General features: G+C 45.3%; 1 protein-coding gene across 7 annotated transcripts in view; it reads left to right on the top strand.

Annotated features, from left to right (window-relative positions):
• Window positions 1–22,883, top strand: part of EPHA5 (EPH receptor A5) — a 189,610-nt gene that overhangs the window by 77,319 nt on the left and 89,408 nt on the right. For all 7 annotated transcript variants that reach the window (XR_004253209.1, XM_032186378.1, XM_032186376.1 and 4 more), the window contains exon 4: window positions 21,002–21,157. Coding sequence is in view for 6 of the 7 variants with exons in the window: in XM_032186378.1 (XP_032042269.1) it covers window positions 21,002–21,157 (156 nt within the window). In the remaining variant the exon portion in view is untranslated. The remainder of the gene's footprint in view (window positions 1–21,001; window positions 21,158–22,883) is intronic.

Raw genomic sequence — 22,883 nt, 5'->3', positions numbered from 1 at the left:
AGCTCCAGCTTGCCCTGAGACTCAGGCGTGTTTGCGTGCTCCTGCATGGTAAATGTGTTTATCTGGAAGGCAGAGCTGTATTTCAGAGTGCCCTAACAGCCAGGAGGCCTGGCATCCTCGGTAGGACGCAGCTCGGTGTGTACGTGGTACAGAAAGGGGCTGGAGGTCGGCTCTCAGCCTGCGAGCTGAGCTGCAGAGGCTCAAGGGCTCGGTCAGACCTTCTTGGTGCATGGGAGCCAGCCGAGCACAGAAATCTCCCTTCTTTCCTTCCTGCTGTTTGTCTGCTCTCATCTCTCCCTGCTGGTTAGCACAGGCCTCATGGGCTCTGTCCCAGGGCACTCAGCAGGGAGCTTCAGGTGATGCTTCACAACTGCTGCTCCTGGTAGCCGCAAAACCCTACAATGAACCCCAAATGGCTTGGGGTCAGCTGTCACGGGCAGTGGCTGCTGGCTTGCCAGAGTCTGTAGCATCTCCAGACAAAAGCTGTGAGCTGCTCATCACCACAGTCGCCCTTACTGATCTTTCATGTTTGAGGATTTCCATTTCCATGCCCATTGCCTTTTCACTCCCCAGAAATAAGCAGAATAGAAACTTTAGGAGGAGTTTTTGCTTCCCTTCCAGTGCCAGGCTTGGGTGCAGTAGAGTGAAAGTAGCCTTCCAGTATTGCAGAGAAATACATCCGGAGCCGTGTGCCAGCGTCTCCGGGAATAAATCACTGAACAACTCGCCCCAGCCTGGGAGGCTCGCTGTTAGGTGGGTGGATTTGCCTTGAAAACATCCAGCAAATTCAGCTGCTGCTGGTTTTTAAAATCCGTTAAGCAAATCTGCGAGTCTACCGGAGGGCTTTGCTGCTTAGCTCACCTAGAAGCAAGGTTGAAAGTTATTAAAAAGGGTCAGCAATACAGTTGACATTTGCCGCACAAACACACGCAAATCTCGGACTGGAGGGAGGGAGGGCCTCCACGTAATGGGATTTAGGAAGTTTCTCTCCTCTTGAAGACCTTGTTAGGTGATGTGATTGCTTTGCCACCTAGAAGCAGGCCAATATGAGAGACTTTTGATGGCTGTCACTCGGCGAGGGAAGTGAATGAAGTTAGATGATGGTGATAAATTGCTTGCCATGTTGGCTGCAGAAGGGGTTAGGACAGGGCAATTGTCTGCCTGCAGCGATGTGGAGCAGGTGCACCTGCACCTCTGTGCAGTAATGGGAAGTGCGTTGCATTGCGCTTAATCTGCGTGTGCATGTGGGAGTGAGTGGTGCAAGGTACTGTGGGTTTATTATCAGATCATAAAATCCTTAAAAAGCACGGAAAAAAACAGGCAAAACAACAACAAAAATATATATTTCTCTGGCAAGGTCAATACAGTTCCATAGAGAGCAGCACTGTTGTATTAATTGGCACCAGGGAGTTTCTGGTCCTTCATTTCTTCTTCTCCTCTTAATTCTCTTTCCCTGGTTTTCTCCATACAAACTTTTTTTTGCCCACCCTTTCCATCTCAACTTTCATTCTCTCGTGAATTTTCTGCTTGCTTTCTCTGCCTGGCTTCTGAGACAGCACCAAAGCTGACTTTTGCCCTGGTCACATCGAGCGAGGTGATGCTTGGAGGTGCTGCTGCGGGGGAAAGCATCTGGGAAAAAGGATGCCTGCAGGAGTGCAACAAGCAAAGCTCGACAGGGAGGGTCCAGCAAAATGATGCAATGGTGCATGGGAAATAATACCATTTGGGAAGGTCTGGGTGCTTTCATGGGTCTGGAGTTGGAGGATGAGCTGAACTTCTTGCTGACTGGGTCACTGTTGGGAGGATTTTGTTTGCTTCTCTGCTTTCCTTGCTGGACGAGGCCAGGAGAATACGTTTCCTCAGGTCCCTGGGCACCAAGGTGCAGTAAGTGGGGTCTTAGAGCACAGTATGGGCACAGTAGCTCAAGGTGAGCTGGGCAGACACTGTCCCTGCTTGGGGTGGTGTCTGTAAAGCCAAGAATGTGAAGGCTGGCTTGTTGTCAGGTCAGTTTTGAGCAGAGATAATCATGGGTCAAACAAAATCATAGAGCAATTTCTAAGCCAGGAAATTCCCTTCCAGGCTTCCATGCTGAGTTCTTAGAAATACCCATTCAAATGTCTGCGTTGGCACATAGCTACCCAAGTCCAGCAAATTTTGGTTTCCTTACCAAGTCCTTGTTCACTGTCTCAATTCTTAGAGTGAGATTTCCAAAAGAAACTAAAGTTAGCTTTCTAAACCTGAATGCAGGCATGTAGTTGAAAGGCATGGGGTAAAACCTCTATCCCATTGCAGCTAATGGTGAAACTTCAGCCACTCCTGATTTTTCAGGAGGGTTTATTTAAGTCATTAGAAGTGCCTTTGCATTGACAGTTTAAAATCTCATTTCTTGTGCAAGTGTAGGACTTTTCAAAGCAGCCAGTATTACTGAAAGTGATTTGATCTTGGCTTGCCAAATCAATCAAGGTTGGGTTTTTAAATGCATTCATGTATTTCATGGTATGCAGAACTTCTGAAAATCCGATTACTTTGAAGGTTTTCCCACAAAACTTGCTCTTAGAGTAAATGAATGTCTGTAAAGGGTGTAAAGTATTTGTTAAATTGCTGTCTTTTGGTTATTAGAGGCCAAGCATTGCCATGTTAACTCTTCAGAAGGAGTAAGCTCTTCTGGTAGCAGCTCAGAAGCCTCCTTTCGCTGGATCCAAAGTCACCCAGAGAAATGTCTTGGGCTTGGTTATGGAAAAAATAACAGCCTGCTGAAGCGGTGTCCTTTATTAACTTTGAATTTGTAGCACGGGATGAAAAATGTCTCTTCATAAGGGATCGGCTTGTAATTATCAATTCTCTGTGATAGTGGCTGATGTAGCTTTTAGGTGGAGTGTGTGCTTGGGAATTCATCTTGGGCACAGGCGCAGGGATGGGTGTTGTGGCCAGCAGCAGCCATTTCCCCGTGGCTCTCCCACAAAATCATCTCAGCAACCTTTCCCAGCGTTCATACCTCAGCAGCAAGCACTCGCACGGAAAGGAGATGACAAATACGATCCTCCCCCCAGGGTATTCATCTCTTCAGAAATATTAATTGCTTGTAAAACTAAGTAAGGGAGACAGTGAAAACAGAACGGGGAGGTGAGGAGGGAGCCTGCGATCCAAGTACCTACACAGCAGGGGGATCAGCTGAAAGTGCTACCAGATCAGAAATAATCACACTGCGATGAAAAACGTTTATAAACACCTTGTGTCCTGAGAACAAATGTCACTGCAGTTGCCTCATTTCCTCAGTTGCTCTCAGAGCCTGTGGGCTTGATCCTGCCCTTGGGTCTCACCTGGGAGAGGGGCTGCAGGGACCAAGGCATTGCTGAGGGCTGTGGGCACGTAGGGCTGTTGTGCAGCTCCTGCTGCATGTCTCCAGATGCGCCTTGCCAATAATCAGTTGATCAAGTAACACAATCTGACTGTCGAGGCTTACAAATACTGTGCTTCGGAATTACAAATAGCGGCGATTTTTTTTAGGCGGTGTTACAAAGTGAGAATAGCAGACTGCAGTGACAGCACAAAGTCTGCCAGTGCATGTAGACCAGCCCAGTTTCCCATGTATATGGATGAAAAGAGAGCAACTATTTGTATTTTCCCCCGTAGGCTCTACTGATGTCTGACATATTACCGCAGGTCTTCCAGCAGAGTAACAAAGAAAACAATAGTTTTCCTCCGTGGTCTCATCGACTCTAAGAGTTCTGGCTTGGTATTAACAAATAAACAACGTTTGCTTCTCCTAGATTGCCTTATGCTACAGAGACAAAATAAAATTACCGGGAAGAGAAGGTTTTATAAACGAGTTACTCTTGTGTTTTTTTTTTTCTTTCTGAAAACAAACTGAACCAAATGCCGCCAACTGAAAGGAACAAGGGGAGAAGTCACTGAAGGAGGAGGTGATTGGATATATATTTATTGCATTTGTAGGAGTACATTATTGCTGATTCAATGAAATAAGAAAATTGTTTAGGCTTGCCTGAATGAGCATTACTTTATCTAATCAACCTTTTCTAAATTGGTCTTAATGTACTTCTATAAATACATTATTTCCAAACTCCAGGTTGTGTGGGCAGCATCAATTCTGCTCTGCCGTGGCACCCAGACGTGCCCACCCTTTTGTTCTATGCTTGAAAAGCATTATAGCCTTTTCTTTTTCTTCCAGAAGCGGGGTAAGAAATTAATTGGGAGGGAAATGCTTTGTGCATGGTTCAAGAGCGCAGTGGGCTATGCAGCTGCTATTTGGTTGTCTGGAGTCGGATGCTGACTTCTCTGTGGGCGGGCAGCTGAGCAGAGGTTTGGGCTGCCACGTGCATAGGGCTGCTCTCGGTGACCCTCTGGGACCCATAGTGTGTCCCTCAGACCTAAAGGATTCACATCCTCATGTCTGTGGGGTGAGTCACTCTCCTGGAGGCACAGAAGCCAAACTGCTTTTGCATTTAAATACTGAGAAAACTCTGTGTCTTGGGGCATTACACACTGCTGCCTGGCTTGATTTTTTTTGTTGTTGTTTTGTTTGTTTGGTTTTTATTAAGAGGAACCCCCAGTTTCAAAGAGAAAAGATTTGAAATATGCAAGGAGGAAGGAGATTTTAGGAGGCACACCTTGTGCTAGCTTTTATCCAGGGCTCTAACAGCAGCTTGTTAGAACTGTGGTTTATGGAGAAGAGATTGTAGCTCTTGGAAGATAACCTCCAAATTGCAACCTAGAGGGCTGATTTCACTCCATCCGAACAAGCAAGCTGTGCTGCTGGAGCTCCATAACCTCGGGCACCGCGAGCTGTGGTGGTATTGATCCGGGTGCAGGCAAGGGAAGAGCCACATCCGAACTTGGAAAGGAGCCCCATGGGCTGTGCCATGAGTAGCTTGTATCGGAGCTAAGCCCTCCTCTTCGTGCTGGTGCGCAAGGCAATTTCAGGATAAGCAAATAAATGAGGGCTCGAGCGCAGGCTGATTGTTTACGCCTTGCTAGCAGAGCATGCAGCTTCTCCTTGCTCCTTCTGGAAATGAAGCTAGGCCTGTTCCCTTAAACCCATTAAGTGGTTGTAATTGTGTTGTTATTAAGCTGAAATGATATATCTAAAGGTCCTCATGCATGGATCATGAAGAAGCTAAGTAGCATTACAGGGCTGGGAAACGGTAAGCCCATGGATTCATATGGAAAAAAAAAATCTGTCAGTTTTGTCTTTGATAAGCAGTTAATTTAGCTCAGAATTGGCAGAATTCCCTGTAGTTTGTGTAGGGAATTTCTAGGTTATGCTGCGAACATCAGAGTAATATGTGGTTATCTGAGACAACTGACAAGTGTTCAAGCGTGACAGCTATTGGGAAAGCAAATTCCAAAGACAGGTTGAATCTGAATATATTAGAGCGTACAGGCTGCTGTGTGTGTGTTGTGACAGAACGAGGAGCAGAAGCAGGATTGTTGTAGTTCACCGAATGATGGCAGAGGCTCTGGTAGCAGCTGAGGTGGTGGCACTGGGGGTGGATGCATGGGGTGAAGCAGCTGTGCCTCTGCTCAGGCCTGGCCCCATGGAAAACCCCGGAGGTGTTGAGTGTGGTAGGTGTGCTCCTGGGGTACGTCTTTGTGTTGCTTCATCTCCCCCAGAGCTGTTTTGTATGACCCTCAGCACGATGCCACCAAGCTGTGTGGGGCAGCCGACATGCTGGAGGGAAGGGATGCCATCCTGAGGGATGCCGCCCGAGTGTCGTGTTCAGCACTCAGCAAAAGGCCATGGGACTGATGGAGTGAGCCCAGAGGAGGCCACGAGGATGCTCAGAGGGCTGGAGCACCTCTCCTATGAAGACAGGCTGAGGGAGTTGGGGTGGTTCAGCCTGGAGTGTGGGTGCCCCATCCCTGGAGGTGCTCAAGGCCAGGCTGGATGGGGCAACCTGGTCTGGTGGGAGCTGTCCCTGCCTGTGGCAGAAGGATTGAAATTGGATGATCTTGAAGGTCCCTTCCAACCCAAACCATTCTGTGATTATGTTTCTCTCCCCTGAGAAGGGTTTAGGATTCCTTTATTTTTCCTCCTGATGTTAATGTGCTGACAAAGATGTCAGTATGGACGAACTTGCTTGAAATGAAGTCTTCTGGGGGAAAGGAGGACTGCAAAGAAGAGATGAGATGAGGCATGCAGCTTTTTGGACTAAGTTGTTTTTTTGTGATGATACCAAGGATTTTGGTTCACCCCACTATCAGAGCTCAACAGGTTGTATCCTAGGGTGTGCAAGCATTGTATGTGATGTGCTACAGTTTGGGAGCAGCCCGATATGAGTGTAGGTCACAAAGTGTCTTAGCACACAAAAGCTCACACCAATTGGAGAACGGAGCCAGGAGAAACCCCAAGTTAACACAAAATTAAATCTGTAACTTAGAAACTGCAGCAGAGGAGCTCATGACTATTCATTTTAGGTGTTAAAATGTCTGCAGGGCTGGGGATTAGAAGGTGAGATGCTTGCAAGGATTGCAAGGTAAGGTCTCTTGGGGGCAAACCTGCATGTAGGGAAGTAGTAGCTCTTACATTTGGGGGCCTTGCAGAAGAGCAGGTTCAAGAAATCTGACAACAAACAGATTGTATTTGATGCCTGCAAGGAGATATGAGAAGTTTAATGCATAGCCTTCTGCAAAAGCGAAAACGTCATCGTTTATAACCTTTTAAGCAGCAATCTCATTGAAGGGAAATAACAGATAGCAATCTGGTTATTTATTTATTTGACATACTTTAAAAAAGATGAGAGCTAGTTTCTACATTTGTTCATCTTCAGAATGACATACAGCTCTGAGAGTAAGCCACACATAAGTTTCATAGACCGTGGTGGTATATTTTGCCTTTTAAGAGCTATCGGGTAAATCCAGAGACTACCAGATAATATACTCAGCTTGAAAATGATAAGCACGGAGATATGAAAGCCATTCCTTTTCCTGCTGTTGAAATGGGAAGATTAGTGGAAATGTCATGGCTCAGAATTCATGAAGCAATGTTTCCCTAATCAGCCATCACACTAAATTGCCCGAATACAGTATATTTGTATTTATTTCTTTTATATAAGTAGACTATACACATGTGAAGGCAGGCTGAAACAGACGTTGCAAATAGAAATCCTTATGCATCATGCTCTGTATTATCAGGGTTGTGTACTAATTGTGTTAGGTCTATGATTAGCTACTGTGAAAAAGGTCAGCGTGTGACTTGATAAATACCACAAAATGCTCTGCAGGAGGAGCCTACAGGTTAGAAAGAGCCACAGATGGGTTCAGCTTTTCTGAAGCTGTGGGCCAAACCCTCACATGCTTATCAAAATGCAGTATTGCCTGCTGAGGATACGACCCATGTGTCTGGTTGCTGCCTGCTTTCACTCTGCAGCAGGTAGGACATAAAAGTTGGCTTTGCATCGGAAGAGATCTTGGCAATGCGTGAGTAATTTGCAGCTTTCAGGCTCAAGTGGTGACAGCTGGAGGGACATGTCCATAATATTGCCTCTGTCATTCTCAGGAGACATATGTGTTAGAAAATGCCTGATTTACAAAAACAGAACTTGCATGAGCGTGTACCATACATATAAATGTATGTATATATACACCAAGCGTATACCCAGCCTGTGGTGCTTTGAATGGCTGCTTAATGCAACATGGTGGCGATGTTTGTGGAGGATGTACATTCATACAACCTTTTTGCTCTAGGATGTTTTTGGAGGCTTTTCTCCAGTGATGTCAGGCAGGTTTAAATCGTTTAAATTAATGAGCTTGCTTTGCTGAAGCAGGTTAGGAAGGGGGAGCTCAAACTGTTCTGCTGGCGGTTTTTGGGGGGCAGTAACTTCTAGCAGCTGGGGACAAATCAACTTTTCCCATTAGAGCTAGGTACGGGAAAGAAAACACGTGCCCTTGGCTCTTCCTGAGACTTGGCTGTCCTTCCACCTTCCCTGCTCATTAAAGAGAGGAAAAATTACTGGAACGTAATTCTGTGTACTCAAAAAGGTGCAGTGTGAACAGAGAAAGGATGTTCCCTGGTAAAGAGAGCTCACGAGGTAAATAGATGATGAGGGGCATAAAGTGGAAAAGCACAAAAAACGATGGGATGCCATAAGGTACCTTCCCAGTTAGTGACTTTGTAATGGGAGCCCCGTGGGCCCCATAAACTTGCCAAAAAATACTGTGTGCTATTTTGAGGGAAGATTACCTTTTTTTTTTTTTTTTTTTTTTTTTTTAATCCAACAATCCAACACAGACAAAATTCATGTTCTCTGGTCTGGGCTGAGATTTATGGCAGTGCAGGATATTAGTACTTTTCCGATTACAGCACTGTGGCAGTAGGAGACTGAGATGCATGCCTCTTGCTGCTAGAAAGCTGACAGCATGTGCTTATGTCTGCATGTGTATTAGCAAGGGTTATTAATTTCTTTTGGATGCAAAACTGAAATTAGTGTCCCTTGGCTTTTTCCGAACTGAAAATGGCTTTTTAAATATGTAAGAATCAGAAATCATTTTCCTGATACCTGGGCCCTTTCCTGAGCCTATCATTCACATGATCATTTGTCATTAGGCACAGTGGGCAGGAGGTTAATTGTAATTGTGCAGTCACCTGGACTATTGTGTGATTTGAAGCAGAGTTTCTCTGCTGTGTCAGGTCCAACAGTATATTATTTGAATGCGTTAGTGCCAGGCTGATCTTTAAATCTGCCAGAGAACTGAGGAAGAAGTGATTTAAGCGTTCGATTTAGTGCTCTCTTCTTGCTGTCCGCTTCAGGCCACTTTACTAGCGATAGCAGAATGTGAGTGGAATTAAAATACAGATGTGTCAGTTTTTTAAAAAAATCAAATCAAACCAAAAGTAGCAACCGAGAACGTGGAACCCTTCATCTTAGTAACTTAATGCTGTGTATCTTTGTTGACAACTCTATATGTAAATCACTAATTATTCTAAACTATTCGGTTCCCCTCCAGGAAATCCAGACTTCAACATTAAAGGCTAGCTATAACGAATGAAAGCCTTACACCGATTCCCCACAGGTTTTATTAAGCTGCAGAGAAAACCCAAGGTTTTTGCATCATGAATAACTGTGATAGAGGGGTCAGCAATTTACCTACATCAGTGGAGATTACTGGGTTTGGGGCAGTAATTGTAAGCACTTTAAGGCTTTGGTAATGCATACTTTGTTCTTTGCTGAAACGGTGAGGGAAGGAGGGCACGACTGCCTGGCAGGCTGAGGTCTCCTTTCACTGCTTTCTACCACAGCTGGACTCAAGGAGTGTGATATACATGCACAACTGATCCGGTATGTCTGTCTTTGAGTTATTTTTGTATTTTTTTCCACGCGGACTTTTTCCCAGTTTTCCCAGTCTTTCCTTTTTTGGCCTGGCAACTCATTTGCAGACCTACACTGAGCTGTAGGTTGCGTGTGTGGCAATGCCTCTTGTGTAGCTGTGGGAGGGCTGGTTCATCTTGTTCATCAGTGCCCTGGATGGCACCTCGATGGTCCCATGCAGGCTACAGGGATGCTGGATGCAAGGAGAGGGCCATGGTCTCTCCTCGCCTGCTTTGTGCTGTGCAAACTGCATTTTGGTCTGCATGACCTTTGAGAAGAGAGGGCTGTAGGCAGCACTGTTGGGACCAATTCTGCGTGGAGGCCCTGTGGTGCTTTTAGCATGTGCTGAAAGGTAAGATCGGGTTAAAACTCCGGATAACTTGAGTTATATGTCTACTTCTGTTCTTAAACCCATCTTTGACACACTCTCTCAGGGATGCAGGAATTATGCAGACTTTCAGAATTCGTTTGTTACCTTCATTCACCAGCCAGTTATCATAAATCTCTAAACTCCTATTACTGTCTTAAATGCTATATTCATTTTCTGTTGTTTCGTTTCTGCTCATTCTTAATGTATTTCATTGTAGCTCCAGTGCTTCTGATCCAAAGCAGCTTCTTTGCAGTGGGGAGACAAGCTGAAGGTTTCTAAATTTGGGACTCCCTAAGCAGAGCATCTTCCTGCATTAATGCCTGATGAGACAGCTTCATTGCCTTCTGATCCTTTCGTCAGGCTAGAGAAGGGCAGCCCTGGAAAGCAAAATTCCTATTTGGATTTTATTTTAAATCCAATTTCTCAAGAGCAAAGGAGAGCTGGCTTTTTTTTTTTTTTTTTTTTCTTCTCCTCTTCAAAAAAATAAAAAGGAAAGAAAAGAAAGAAGACCAGCCAAAATATCTTCCTGTGGCTGAGCGCACAGTGCTCTTGATGTCTTCTCCTGTGCTGGCCTTTTGCCTTCTCTCCCCTCTACCTTCTATTTATATTATTCTTGGCCACCTTTCTTGAAGGAGCTATTGATTAAAGGATGCAAGCTGCCTCAGATCCTGCATATCAAGCTGCTCTTTTTTTTCAAGTTACTCAGTATGTGAAGAGCATCTATTTCTGCACTGCAGTGCAGCTTTACCCAGATATACCTGGTCTCTCCAGCAATCTTTTTTTTTTTTTTTTTTTTTTTCCTTTGCCCTCCCATCCTGCTAAACGGACATCCTGTCAAATACTGTTTGCACAGACTGACAGCTATAGAGGTCCTGGAGAAAAAGCCAGATCCGTGCACATACTATAACAAACAGAATCAAAATGTCAAGACGCAAGTGAAATATATCACTCTGCTTCCCTGTCAGATTTTGCTAATATCACCTGGATAAATTGACAGAGGAACACCTGCAGCAAGTTAACCTATTTTTACTAGTGCTTGTTTCACATATTTATATGTGGTGAGAAATATAAGGGCTGCTGGGGAGAAAGCTTCCCGTTATTTCGTGGCAGGACGGAGTGCCCGCTGTTCTTCACACAGAAGGACGATCAGGGCAGTGAAGTCACTTTCAAATAACACAGCAATTAATAAAGAAAGGAAAAAATAATTTCACAGTTTGCTGTTAAATTAGCAATTCTTCAGAGTGTCGGGAGATCCTGGCAGAATTAATATGCACTCTGAAGCGTTGGGCAGTCTTGGTGTGTATCATTTACCCAGCAGCTGCAAGAGCAAAATGCTGAGGAGAGGTCCTCCATTGCGAGGGAAATCGTGGAATTATCTATCCAGCAATCATCCAGCAGCCTATTTGCAAGTAATCAATAAGAAAAGAAGCAGTTGGATTTGGATTGTGTCCCTCATTCTTTCAAGACAGAAGTAGCAGAAACAGTGGCCGGAAAATGATGTGTTAAGTAACACAGGGGTAAAAAAAAAAATAGGTAGGGAGCACCATACATTTGAGCAGGGAGAGGAAAGTATACAATAAGAGGGCAATAAATTTCCCTCCTGTTGAAGGGGAATATTTTATAGCAGCTTTTTGCAAATTAAATGCATCTACATAAATAATGTAGCAACACATTTAATTGCAACTATTTATTTTTAAATTTGCCTGGGTGACAGGAGAATTTCTGTGCAGAGTAATGAACCCAGTTTTTCTGCCACTTGTGCAACTTCTATTTAAAAAACAAAAAAAGGGTGAATAGTATTTTGGCCAAGTGTTAGAGCCTCAGGAGTTTTTAGCTGCTCTTTAGTGGATCTGAAAAAAAAACACACCAAAAACCATCAGAAGTGGGTACTGTGTGTGTAATCGTGGCTGGGTAGTGGGGAGGTCAAGAGATGACAGGGAGAAAAAGTATTACCAGTCCTGCTTAGGTCAGGAAACCCCCATTTCATCTCGCAGTGCCAAGTGTACCTCTTCAAATAGAGGAGGCACACTGGGCTCTTTGTTTGCCTTCTGCTGGTTGAGCTGTTGGTGTTGGTTTTCATGCTTTCTTCTCACAAAGGCTAGAAACCTCTTTTTTTCACGACAAGACTGATTCTTGGTGCGTGCTCTACCTTTCAGGGCTGCTGAGAGGATGCAGAGCATCCTCCCATGCCACCCTCACCCGCTGGTTATCACAGGATAGGTGCCTTCACGTGTGACAAAGCTTTGAAAAAAGGCTTGGAAGATGACCTGAAGGACGGAAAGCTGTTGGGGCTGGTCTTGTATGGCACACGAAGATGAGCGGGTTGTGGTCTTCTCTTGTAAGGTATAGGTATGCCAAGCCTCCAGCATGGCAAATCCAGGGCACCATGCCCTCGTGCCAGTGCCAGTTGCTCCCTCTTTTCTTTTTTTCCTCTTGTTGTCTTCTGGTCTTTCCTGAACAAAATGAATGTGAATGATTTCTGCAAAGCAGACTCCTTGCTTTTTGCCTAACCAGCCTTTGGAAGACTGCTTAAGTTGATGCAATGCAAGGGCGCAGGAACACAGCAGAAATTACGAATACAGTGCTGGATTTCCAGGGCAAACAGGATTATGTAGGCACTGCTTATTCTCTGGATATAGCTAGAGAGCCAATTAAGCAACAGTATCCCCTTTACAATAATTTCAGAATGAAATCTCCATAAATCAAGCCTTGTAAGCTCAAAATCGGGCTGTGAGAATGACCAGCATCGCTGCTGCACAGTTCACGGCAAGGATGGTCCAACTCCAGCATCCAAAAGCCATCAGGCAGCCCGCCCAAATGGTGTTGTGGCTGGCTGCAAAACCAGGACACCCGAAGCATCAAGTTGTATTGATTTATCTTGGGTGTGAGCAGTTTTTCCTCCAGAAATGGGGGAGCTCTCAGTGAATGAAGCAATTCTCTTGCTGCTGCAGGATCCGAGCTCAAAGAAATGCTTGGAAGGTTGGCATGACACGAGCTGGCGATGCCCCGCTGCCCTTCACTGAGCTTGCTCCTAAAGACGGGCCATTCGGTGGGGTTATTTGGTGAGGCAGATGAACTGTGAAGTTTTGCAGTGTCTGTCTGGCCCAGAGGAGCAGTTGAGTCAACTTAACAAATAACTTAAGTATTTTGGTGTCGTCTTAATTAAACTGGAGTCACAAAGTGCTGTATTTGAATGTGGTGGGAAAGCTGCTTGATGTTTCCATGCTGACTTTGTTGGGTATGTGTGTGTGGAAAGCACTGCCCACATGCCGCAGAATTAGCCAGCGTCGCCTGAATCTTCGATTTGCAAATACACTTCCCATGAGTCATTTTTATGTGCACGAACCCATTTAGCACACTTAGTCCAGGCAACTCTGGATAAATCCTTCCTATCTTTTGTCAGAAGGACTGTAAAAGATCCATCTACGTCGCCCTCTGATGGAATTTGAATAGATGTGTCTGGAGTGACATATGCTCAGCCATAAATTACAGAGAGAAACAATTTTAAAATAAATTGTCTACAGCCAGTCCTACCAAATTTACCTCCCGAGACAGATGATCATAAAGCTAGAAGCAAACAAGCCCTTAAACATTTGAGGCAGGCTTTCAGAGGATGCTTTCGCTGAGGTGTTGGCAGCACCTGCCAATCTGTGGTGATGCTTAGTGTGGACCAAAGCGTTAAAAGAGGGCGATGAAAGAAATGCTAATTTTTACACCACCTGAAAATCTTGTCCATACAAATGGAGCTGTACAAGGTGGAGTCAACCAGAAGGAAATGCTTCTAGCATTTTAGTTCTCCTTACTGCCAGTGTGCGTACAGCCTATTAGTTGAGGCTGAAACCTTGAAATGTTGGTGGGGTAAACACACATGACATAAATCATCAAAATAAATCCTCCCAAATGTCATATTTCTTAACCATAATTGGTTGCAATTGTCCTAACCACAGCATAATTAGAGAATCTTTCTTTCTCTGGCCAGGCTCCAGATCTGTATGGCCAACTGAATCAGGAGACCGAAAACCTCTTTGCAGTACTGTGCCAGCAGCCCTGTGGCTTGGAAGAGCCCGATTTTCCAGGAGGTTTTACCGACTGGTCTTCGCATTGGTGTCTGTGATATGCGTACACGTGTGCGTGGGGAGGTTCGGGCTGGATCATTTTCAAGTTAGATCCTGTCCCCCTGTTGCCATCAGGGATGATGCTTGTTATTGCTATTCAGCCAGCGCCGCTATTGAACTCGGGGGAGTTCTGCAGCTTGTCCATCAACCTGCCCCTTGCTCAGCACACAGGGCAGGCGGGATGTTTAAGCTACCGTGCACGTAACAAAGGACACGCCAGGCTGCGTGTTTTTGTGCAGAAGCCCCCCAAACAGCGCCTGGTGCCTCTTGGATTACTCGTGGAGCTGGGCGGCTCGAGTTATGTTTACAAGTGTGCAGGAACAAATCTGTCTGCCTTCCCCTGTATCTTAAACTGTATTTTTTCCCCTAGGTGCAGCATTGTAAATCATCGCTTCCTCTGTTTAAGGGAGTAAAATGATTTCAGTTTGTCTTCATTATAAAAGAGAGACAGTAATTTAAGCATAATTTAAGCGCATCTTAGTCTCACACCTCAGAGAACAAAGAAAAGATGCACGGATTTTTATAGATGTGGAGATTTATGGAGATAGATATTTTTATAGCTGTCAGAGAGGCTGCAGTGAGAGGATGTGGACTGCCTTTTCTTGCTATAAGCTAGCTAGTTGGAGCTCGGCGAGGCTGTCCTGGGTTGCATTTTGTAACCAAACAGGTGTGAGAACTGCAGACGCACTCCGGGCTGCCCAGGGGGAGCTTTCTCCTGGGCATTGGAGCACCCAAGGTAAGCCAGCTGGCAGCACCAGCCCGGGGGCCAAGGAGATGGAGTCACACAAGGGAACAAGGGGTAACTGCAAATGTTAGAGAGGCAGTTAAACATTGTGTGCAGTCGTCTGGACCTGTCCTCGCGGTCACACACGCTTCCAGCTCTATCAAAAATGGAAACAGAGGACAGAAGTGGTATAAAAGGTGTCGCATATAAAATCAGCTTCTAAGAGTTAAAAAGCCCTCGTGCACACAGATGGCTTGCAAGAACATGCAGTTGCTGTCTAAGGAAAGATGAACATAGTTTCTTCTTATTTTGGGGCAAAACCCAACTGATAGCGCTGTTTTTCCACATATCCCAGGATAAATCTCCTTTCCTCCTCCTCCATCACACTGCTGAGAGTTTAGGCTCGACTCGGGTTTTGCCTCTCTGATCGCTTCCAAATCTTCTTTGCAGCAAAGTCAGGACGTGCAGAAATATGGCCCATTACAGCCTTAATGTAATCACAAGCAGTTTCAAATGTATTGTGTTCAAGTTAACTTTATGGCTTGCAAATGTGGCTGACTTGGGAGTTTGATGAATTTTTCAGAGCAGTGTCACGTGAGGAAGTTTTACACCATTTAGAAGGAAGGCATTAATGTTGTTAGTGGCAGTTAATTCTTTGCTTTCCAGCAGCCACGCTCCTGTCATAAATTGCCGTGTGACAATTTGGCGAGTCACGTGGCACAAAAAGTGATATTTCAAGGGGAAGAAGCGAAAGTACTAATTGATTTATGGTCTAGTGTTCAAGGTTGTTTTGGTATTCAGAGCTGGAGTTCCTTCCAGTGCAGAGCAGAGGCAACTCAGCCTCAGAAGAGACTCGGACCAAACAGCATCAGAAGGCACTCTATTGGCCTAGGAAAAATAAAAAATAAATTCTTATCCTATGCTTTGCTTCAAGGTAAGGTACCAAGACTTTCTTCAAGGTGCCAAGATATTTGATGACCCATTTATTCGGCAAGCTCCAGGAACCTGTTTCAAAGGACTTCCAGCAAGTCTTGCGCTGCGGTGGCGGAGCTGCCGAAGGACGCTGGCAAGCCTGCAGGATCCAGGCAAACTGGCAGCTCTGAGTTGCAGTGTTTTATTAGTGGGTATTTATTTAATTCCTTTCAAATCCCTAAGGCGTGCTGCAGGAAGCAACATAGCGCTATTGCAGGCGGAGAGACCAACCCTAAAGGAGATATAATCTCCTTAATAAAGGAGATATAATCAGGGCATTTTACACATTTTCTATAGCTTTATAGCTTTGGCAGCAATTTTGGTGTCAGCCTGCAGTTCAAGGAGAGCTGTTAGGAAGGGCAGGATTAGCACTTGGGAGCCTGCTTGTAAATTCTGCAGGAAAAGGCTCGATTGGCGGCTCTTTCTTTTTTTTCCCCCCTGTGTAATTCTTGAATACTTTCAGGAGAGTGCAGAGATCATCTGTTTATATTCGCCGGGAAACATGAAGACAGTCTGCTGTGTTTTTGTTTTGTTTTGTCTGGTAAGTAAAAGAGCATGTCAGGAGCACAGGCTGAGGCTCGGAGCCACTCAGCAGTTTAATTGATTCCACATTGTAAGGAACGTACCTCGCTAAACCCTTTTTCTTCAGGTTTTGGACACATCTAAGAGGCAGCAGGCCCCTCTTCTCGGTGCAGACGCTTCAAGGCACGGCAGCTCCAGAGACTGGAGCAGGGCTCGGTTTGTTTGTAGCTTGTTTTTGCTCAAATCCTTCAACTCTCAGGGCATATTCCCTGCGCTGGAGTGATGTGCTAATGAAGGCAGAGTTGATGAGCTACAGAGCCGCTCTCCTTTCTGCTGAACACACATAACGCATCCTCCTGGTGTTTCAGGCCTGGATTGCAGAGCTCGGTTTTATCTGTGGGGCAGAGTTTTCTGCATGTTCATGCCGTGGTCTCTTCTAAAAGCCATGATAATTTAAGCTCTGCTCCACTTCCCTGCACGTATGTGGATGGGCCCAGCCCAAGGAAGTTTGCAGTCTGAAAAGGCAAATCGGTCTAAAGCATGGGAGAGAGAAACTGGAGGAGTTTGTGGTTTGCTCCTGGGCAGGAGGTAGTTTGGGAAGGAAATGGAGGTTTTAGATAACGTGTGCACTGTTTAGACTAGATGTTCTTATCCTCATTCATTTTTCATAGAGTCCGTTCTTTAGCATTATGGATTAGTGGCCCTGCTTTATGAGTTATATTGGTAGTTTCTGATTACCTCGGAGACTAATTTGGCACTCCGCAAGGGAGAAGGGGTAAGTCCTGTTTGAGCTTGATTTTCTGGGATATACGAAAAGTCACTTTACTGATCTGAAGCATTTAAGTACTGCAAGCTTATCCTTCCAGAATTACAGGAGTGCAAAGGGAGTAATAGGTTGGACCTTTCTCATCTCTCCCGGGATTTCAAGGCTTTATGGGGTTGTTTCTTAGCTTTTCTCCCAGCAGGGAACAAGACCTAACTTCTGTATAATACTAATTTGATGTTGTGATAGCTGAGAGCTCCTTGCATTGAAGGTGATGCTTCTTACGGATGTGGCCACGTACGTGTTAAGTTCCTGGGCGCACAGAGATGCTCGGAGGTGGTGTCCTTGCTTCCAGTGCTTGCTGGGTGCCACCGCCTAGGGCCAGCGTGCCCCAAAGGCATGGGGCAGCCAGAGAGGAAGGAAGCCCTGCACGTTGCTTGTAGCCTTCAGCTGCAGCTCGGGGATGATTACAGAGCTGCAGCTGCAAATCATTTGATGTTAAGGCTTGCAGAAGATAATCTCTGTTAAGTAGTACCAGCTGTTTGATGTTACTGGCTGCTTCTGCCGACTTTTTTCCACTCGCAGGTACTTGCAGTCTCTAGTACTGACGGAGCACATAAAAGTTAAGCGTCTTGTTTGAAGAGGGCAGCTTGTCTTGTCAGAGTCCCAGTGATTCCTCTCATGTCCATACGAGTTATAAGACCCAGTTTCTGCCAGTTCGAGGAACCAGCTCGTGCCGTTGCTGTCCCAAGGAGCTCCTGCTGCTGTCCTTGCCTGCAGTGATCCCTTGCTGGCCTGTCCCGAAGTGTGCCAGCAGCCAGAGGCTGCACGGCTGTTAAAGCTCTATGCCTGCAAGTTTTTGTGGTTGCTACTAAAAATAAAAAGTGAAATGAATTTGCTGATAATGGATGCGCTACTAACAGAAACACGTCCCACCTAACACCAGCAGGTTGTTTATGGCACGTTTGCTGCATCTAAAAATATTCTTTTTTTTTCCAGCAACAAATTTCATTTAGAGACTATTTTCACACGTCAGCGGCTGTTAATCAGTTAAGGAGTTATCAGTTTTAATATTAGAAAGAAAGAAGCAGATGTCATTAACAACCTGACACTATTTCATTTCTTGTCAGCTGGCTTCCAGCAGATTATGGGGAAATTTAGGCTTGTCTTATTTCTCCTCCTTTTCCCAGCCCCTTGAGAAGAGAGAGAACGCTATTAAATGAATGGCCGTTCTGTGCTAGTTCTGTGTAGCCTTTGAAGAACCATTGAATTAGAAATACTGAGATAAAAATATAAGACTAAAATAAGATTTAATTAGAAATTAAACCCCAGACACCCATGTAATTTTAAATAAAATCATGTATACTTCATGAGGAGACTTTAAGGTTGACTGTCAGAAGTGGAATGATAGCTGATCAAAACCCAAGGTACGTGCATGGAAGGCACGGGCTGTTGGTGTCCCCGAATTCAGGCTATTTTGTTCCAAATCCAGTTTACAAAGTATCTGACCCATGGGAGCCTTCAGATTACATAAAATCACAGAATCACAGAATAGCCAGGGTTGGAAGGGACCCACCAGGATCACCGAGTCCAACTCCTGGCTCCACAAAGGACCATCCAAAAACCAAACCACGTGTCTAAGAGCGTTGTTCAAATGCTTCTTGAGCTCTGTCAGGCTCAGTGCTGTGCCCACTGCCCTGGGGAGCCTGTCCCAGTGCCCGACCACCCTCTGGGAGCAGAACCTTTCCCTAACCCCCAGCCTGACCCTCCCCTGTCCCAGCTCCGTGCTGTCACCAAGGCCACCACGAGGTCTCCCCTCAACTGGTCTAGTTCATCTTGATTCCACATTCCTCATGAAAACGTGGATTATTGGTGTTGTAAAACAGTTGGCGTGTACTTCTTCATGAAAACAAAGCATTCCCTGCAAGCTGAGCTACGTATCACACCACCAGTAACAAACTGCACCTTGCTGAAAAGCTGTCGAGGAAAACTGGCTTGCTCTGCGGGTGCTGCTTTGCACACAATAGAAGCGCAGGAAACTCTTGTGCCATAATGATTTAATGATTTTCTGTCCGTCTTGATGGGACATAATGAGATAAATTCAAGTCCTTTTTTGAAGGCTAATTACATCGAGTACACACTAGACGTGGGCTGCCCTCGTTATATATCGCATGTTTTTGTGCTTTCATTTCCCCACGTCTGTTGTCTGTGTGTGCAAGTGAGTTTTGATTTGGCTTTGATTTAGAAATTGCAGGCCAAAGAGGGGCTGTTTGGTGGTCTCCGCTCCCAGAAGATTCTCCAGGGAGTACAGAACAATTCCTGCTGTGCAGGTAGGGCAGCATCTGAAGGTAGCCGTGAAGCTAATAGATAAGTGAACTCGTGTAAGAAACCGAGGAACATACCATAAAACATGAGGACAGCTTGCAGCAAGTCCTTTAGCAATCATCTGGAATAAATTCAGCCATCCAGGTGCGGACACAAAATATGGACTGTGTCCTGCAGGGCTCACGGTCTGGATGTGGAGCAATGGTTGGCTGCTGAGCCATTTTGGAGGTTAGTTTTTTAAAACCTTTGGATTCACCTATTTCCCTTAGGTTTTCTCTGCACGTCTTGCGGGCAGAGGAGCAGGGATGGAGCGGCAGCAGATACGTGGCTGAGACCTTGTAGCCTGTGGTGAGCAGGGAAACTGCTTCAGGCCAGGCAAAACTGGAGGTGGGGTCTGGGGAGGTTTATTGGGTGCTCTTGGATCACGCCATGAGTGGTCTTCATCAGCAGAGACTTGCTGGTTGATTCCAAGGGATTTTCTCCCTGTGCTGTGGGGAGCTGAAATCAGAATAGCTTCAGCGCCAAACAAAGCAGTGCATGGTTTCGTTACGAGTTGAGGTGCTAGAGTCTGTCTTGACCTCTTGGTGAAGAAGTTAGTGATGTGAAAGGGGAGATGTCAAGAGGGAGGCTCTGGTACTGCAGGAAGTACTGCCAAGTTCAGCATCTTACTTGGTCCTTCGGAGGAAAAGGGATTAACAGTAAAAACCTGCACTTTACGGGGAAGATGAACTCTCCTCATGTCTTCTGGCTGCATTTTAACACATGACCTTGCTGTGGCTGCCTGGGGCGTTGTTAGTGGGACGGTACTAATTTGTTTGCTGTGAGCACTTCTCCTTTGCCACCAGGCGAGTCTGAATGCAGATGGAAAGACTGATTTCCAGGGAACTTCTGTACGTCCAAATAGCGAGCCATGGATATATCCGTGCTTTGTTTTTCTTCCTGCTAGCTGTGGGTTTGTAATTATGCATCCGACTGCATAATTACAGGTCCGTTTGGCTTTTTTCTAAAGCCAAGGTGAATAAATGCAAACCTCTGGCTGTCACCGCTTGTCGCTCTGCGCGCACACTGGTGAGTAAGCGCAGCGATCTTCGCTTAGGTGAAAGAGTGCTTGTTCCAAGAGGCTGGAAAAAAAAAGGTATTACTGCATTCAGTTCAAATTATCAAAATAAATAATAATAAAAAAATTCCTAAACTAGCCTTAGCCAATATATTGCTTTTGTAAGAACATGAATATCTCTCATATAAACTCTTTGAACCTCATCGTGCATATATATTGGAGCTGAAAGGAATATCTTGAATGGCGAGCATGCTTCCCAGGCTGTACCCAGAGCAATCTGTCTTATATAAAGTACTTTAAAATTCATCACAGGTTTTCAGGGGAAAAAACCCTAGGGAAGTAGCCTTATCACAATGTCTTAAAACTGTCAATCTCGAGATTCCCTCAACCGCTGTATTGTTATTTGTTTGCTGAGACATTGATTTCTGGGTATAGAACATCTTAAACAAAAACCACAGGATGTATTTTACCTGTTTTTCTAAGCCTGAATGAAAAAAAAAAAAAAACCCACCACCCAAACACAATAATGTTTTCTAAAGCAGAGCCAAAAGATGTTACCTCTCATGCATTTAACAGAGGAAATAAATACCCAGCAAAGGCAGATGCTAGGGGAGAGGCAGTCAACAGATTCTCATTCTTTTTTCAGGCGGATATTTAAGCATGCCTTGTTTATTAGTGGGGTAGACTTGTTTTAAAATATTCAAACCAAATAGTCCGCGAGTGTTTGTCTGTTTTCTTTCTAGCTGAAGACATGTTTTTAAAAGGAAATGTGAAGAGACTAATTTTTTATGACGGGAGAGCTTAGCCTGTGGTTCTTCTTTTCACAGTATGCAGACCTGGGTTCTTCAAAGCTTCACCCCACAGTCCATCCTGCAGCAAATGTCCCCCTCACAGCTACACGCTTGATGAAGCATCCACATCTTGCCTGTGTGAAGAGCACTATTTTAGGAGGGAATCAGACCCACCTACAATGGCCTGTACAAGTAAGCATGTGCCTAGAGGGTTGTTTTTAATCCTTTTGAGCTGTTCCTTTTACTGTGACTAGACGTTATGATCTTAATGTGCTTTTCCAGGCTCTGGGCTTCAGCTGGAGTTAGTCTGACACACTTGCAACGTCACTGGCTTTGCCCACCACACCCCCAGTTCCAAGAACAGACTCAGGCCTTTTGCTTCGAGAGCTGGCGTTGAACCCAGGAAGCATTTAAGTAACGAGCAGATGATGCTCCATCTCTCACAGTCTGCTCTACCATCACACTGGGGGCATTCCCAGCCAGCAGCACTGCGCTCAGACCTGTACCGGTGTCCCACACACATATGGAAGGAGCTACGGTAGTGCTTGTCTACCGTAGCTGTAGATAGAGTAGATATGGTCCTGCTCAGCATCATCTCGTAGCTCATTTTCAGTAGACCAGCAGGGAGAGAGCCCTACCTTTCCAAGCTGCCTGGAGGAGGTTATTCGTCACGGTAGCCTCAAGGCTTCGCAGGGTAAAATGCTTCTCCAAACCAGCAGCAAAAATGTAGAGCTTATCCCCTGGTGTAGGGCATGGAGGGTATAAAAAACAAGCTGGGGGATTGGGAGTTGGAGGTAGAACTGTAACCACTAGCATGGCCCTTTTCCTGCCATCTGTGAGCTATCCTGTCAACTGTACTTGAAGGTTGGTTGTTCTGTTTGCTTTATATTTCAAATATATATATTTCAAATTTATATTTGATTTTTTTTTAATAAAAAAAATAATATTTGAAATATATTATTTTACTCAGGGCTTCAGTTTGTAGACCCCCAGCTAGTCCTGCTGAGTGTTTTCCCAGTGAATACAGCTGTCCTTCCTAGCTACCCAGGTTTGCACTTCAGAAAAGGGGAAGAAAAAGTCTGTTCCTGCTGGAGAGTCACTTTGTGGAGGAGCCTGCCCTCAGCAGCTCTCTGCTCCCCTGGAAGGGGCTCTTGGCACAGATGACACAGGATAGTTGGGGCCCTTGAACGCAGTGCTTACCCTTCATCAGCCAAAGGAACTTGAAGCACGTGGCTGGTGAAGGTGTGCTGCAGGGAAGGAGGAGGCAGTGCAGCTATGATCAAAGCAGTGCTGGTGGGGGGCGAGTCGTGCCAGCACTCCTCAGCTTATTAAGTACACGTACCAGTGTCTCGCAGAGCGGTGACTGGGATGGGCTACAGCACGAGAAACTGCGACAACAGGGCTTCCTGATGTCTGTTTTGCCTCATGGCAAGACTTGAAAGCACATAGATCAATGAGGAAGATGTCTAGTCAGTGTGGGTATTGAGAAATGGGAAGGGAGGGGGACTCTGAAAAACCACCCCAAATCAGCTTTTTTGCCTAGGCAGAACCAAAGCCAGGGGTTATGCCAAATCACCCCGCTGGTGAGTTAGCACGGAGGAGAAGCTGCCGCCCCTGAGGAAGAGGTTTGTGCTTACTTGCCTGTGACCTGAGCATAGGGTGGGATTTTCACAGGGGTACGACCATGCTTGATGACGAGCACATAATAAAACACCGAGGAATATGAGTGCCCTTCTCCCACATGTTCCTGGCACAGTCTGAATCCTATAAGTAAAGGCTGTACTTTATGATGCCACAAATATTGCGAGGTTGATTTTTGTTGTTGTTGTTTACTCGGTTTCTATTTTTATTTTTTTAAAGCTTTTGTTTGGGGGTTTTAATCTTTGCTTTTTGTTTGTTTTGAAAGCTTACTGTAAGC

Source organism: Aythya fuligula, chromosome 4 (assembly GCF_009819795.1).
Source record: "Aythya fuligula isolate bAytFul2 chromosome 4, bAytFul2.pri, whole genome shotgun sequence".
In the NCBI taxonomy this organism is placed as follows: domain Eukaryota; kingdom Metazoa; phylum Chordata; class Aves; order Anseriformes; family Anatidae; genus Aythya; species Aythya fuligula.
Note: the sequence above shows the minus strand (reverse complement) of the source record. Positions and strands in the feature narration are given on the sequence as shown.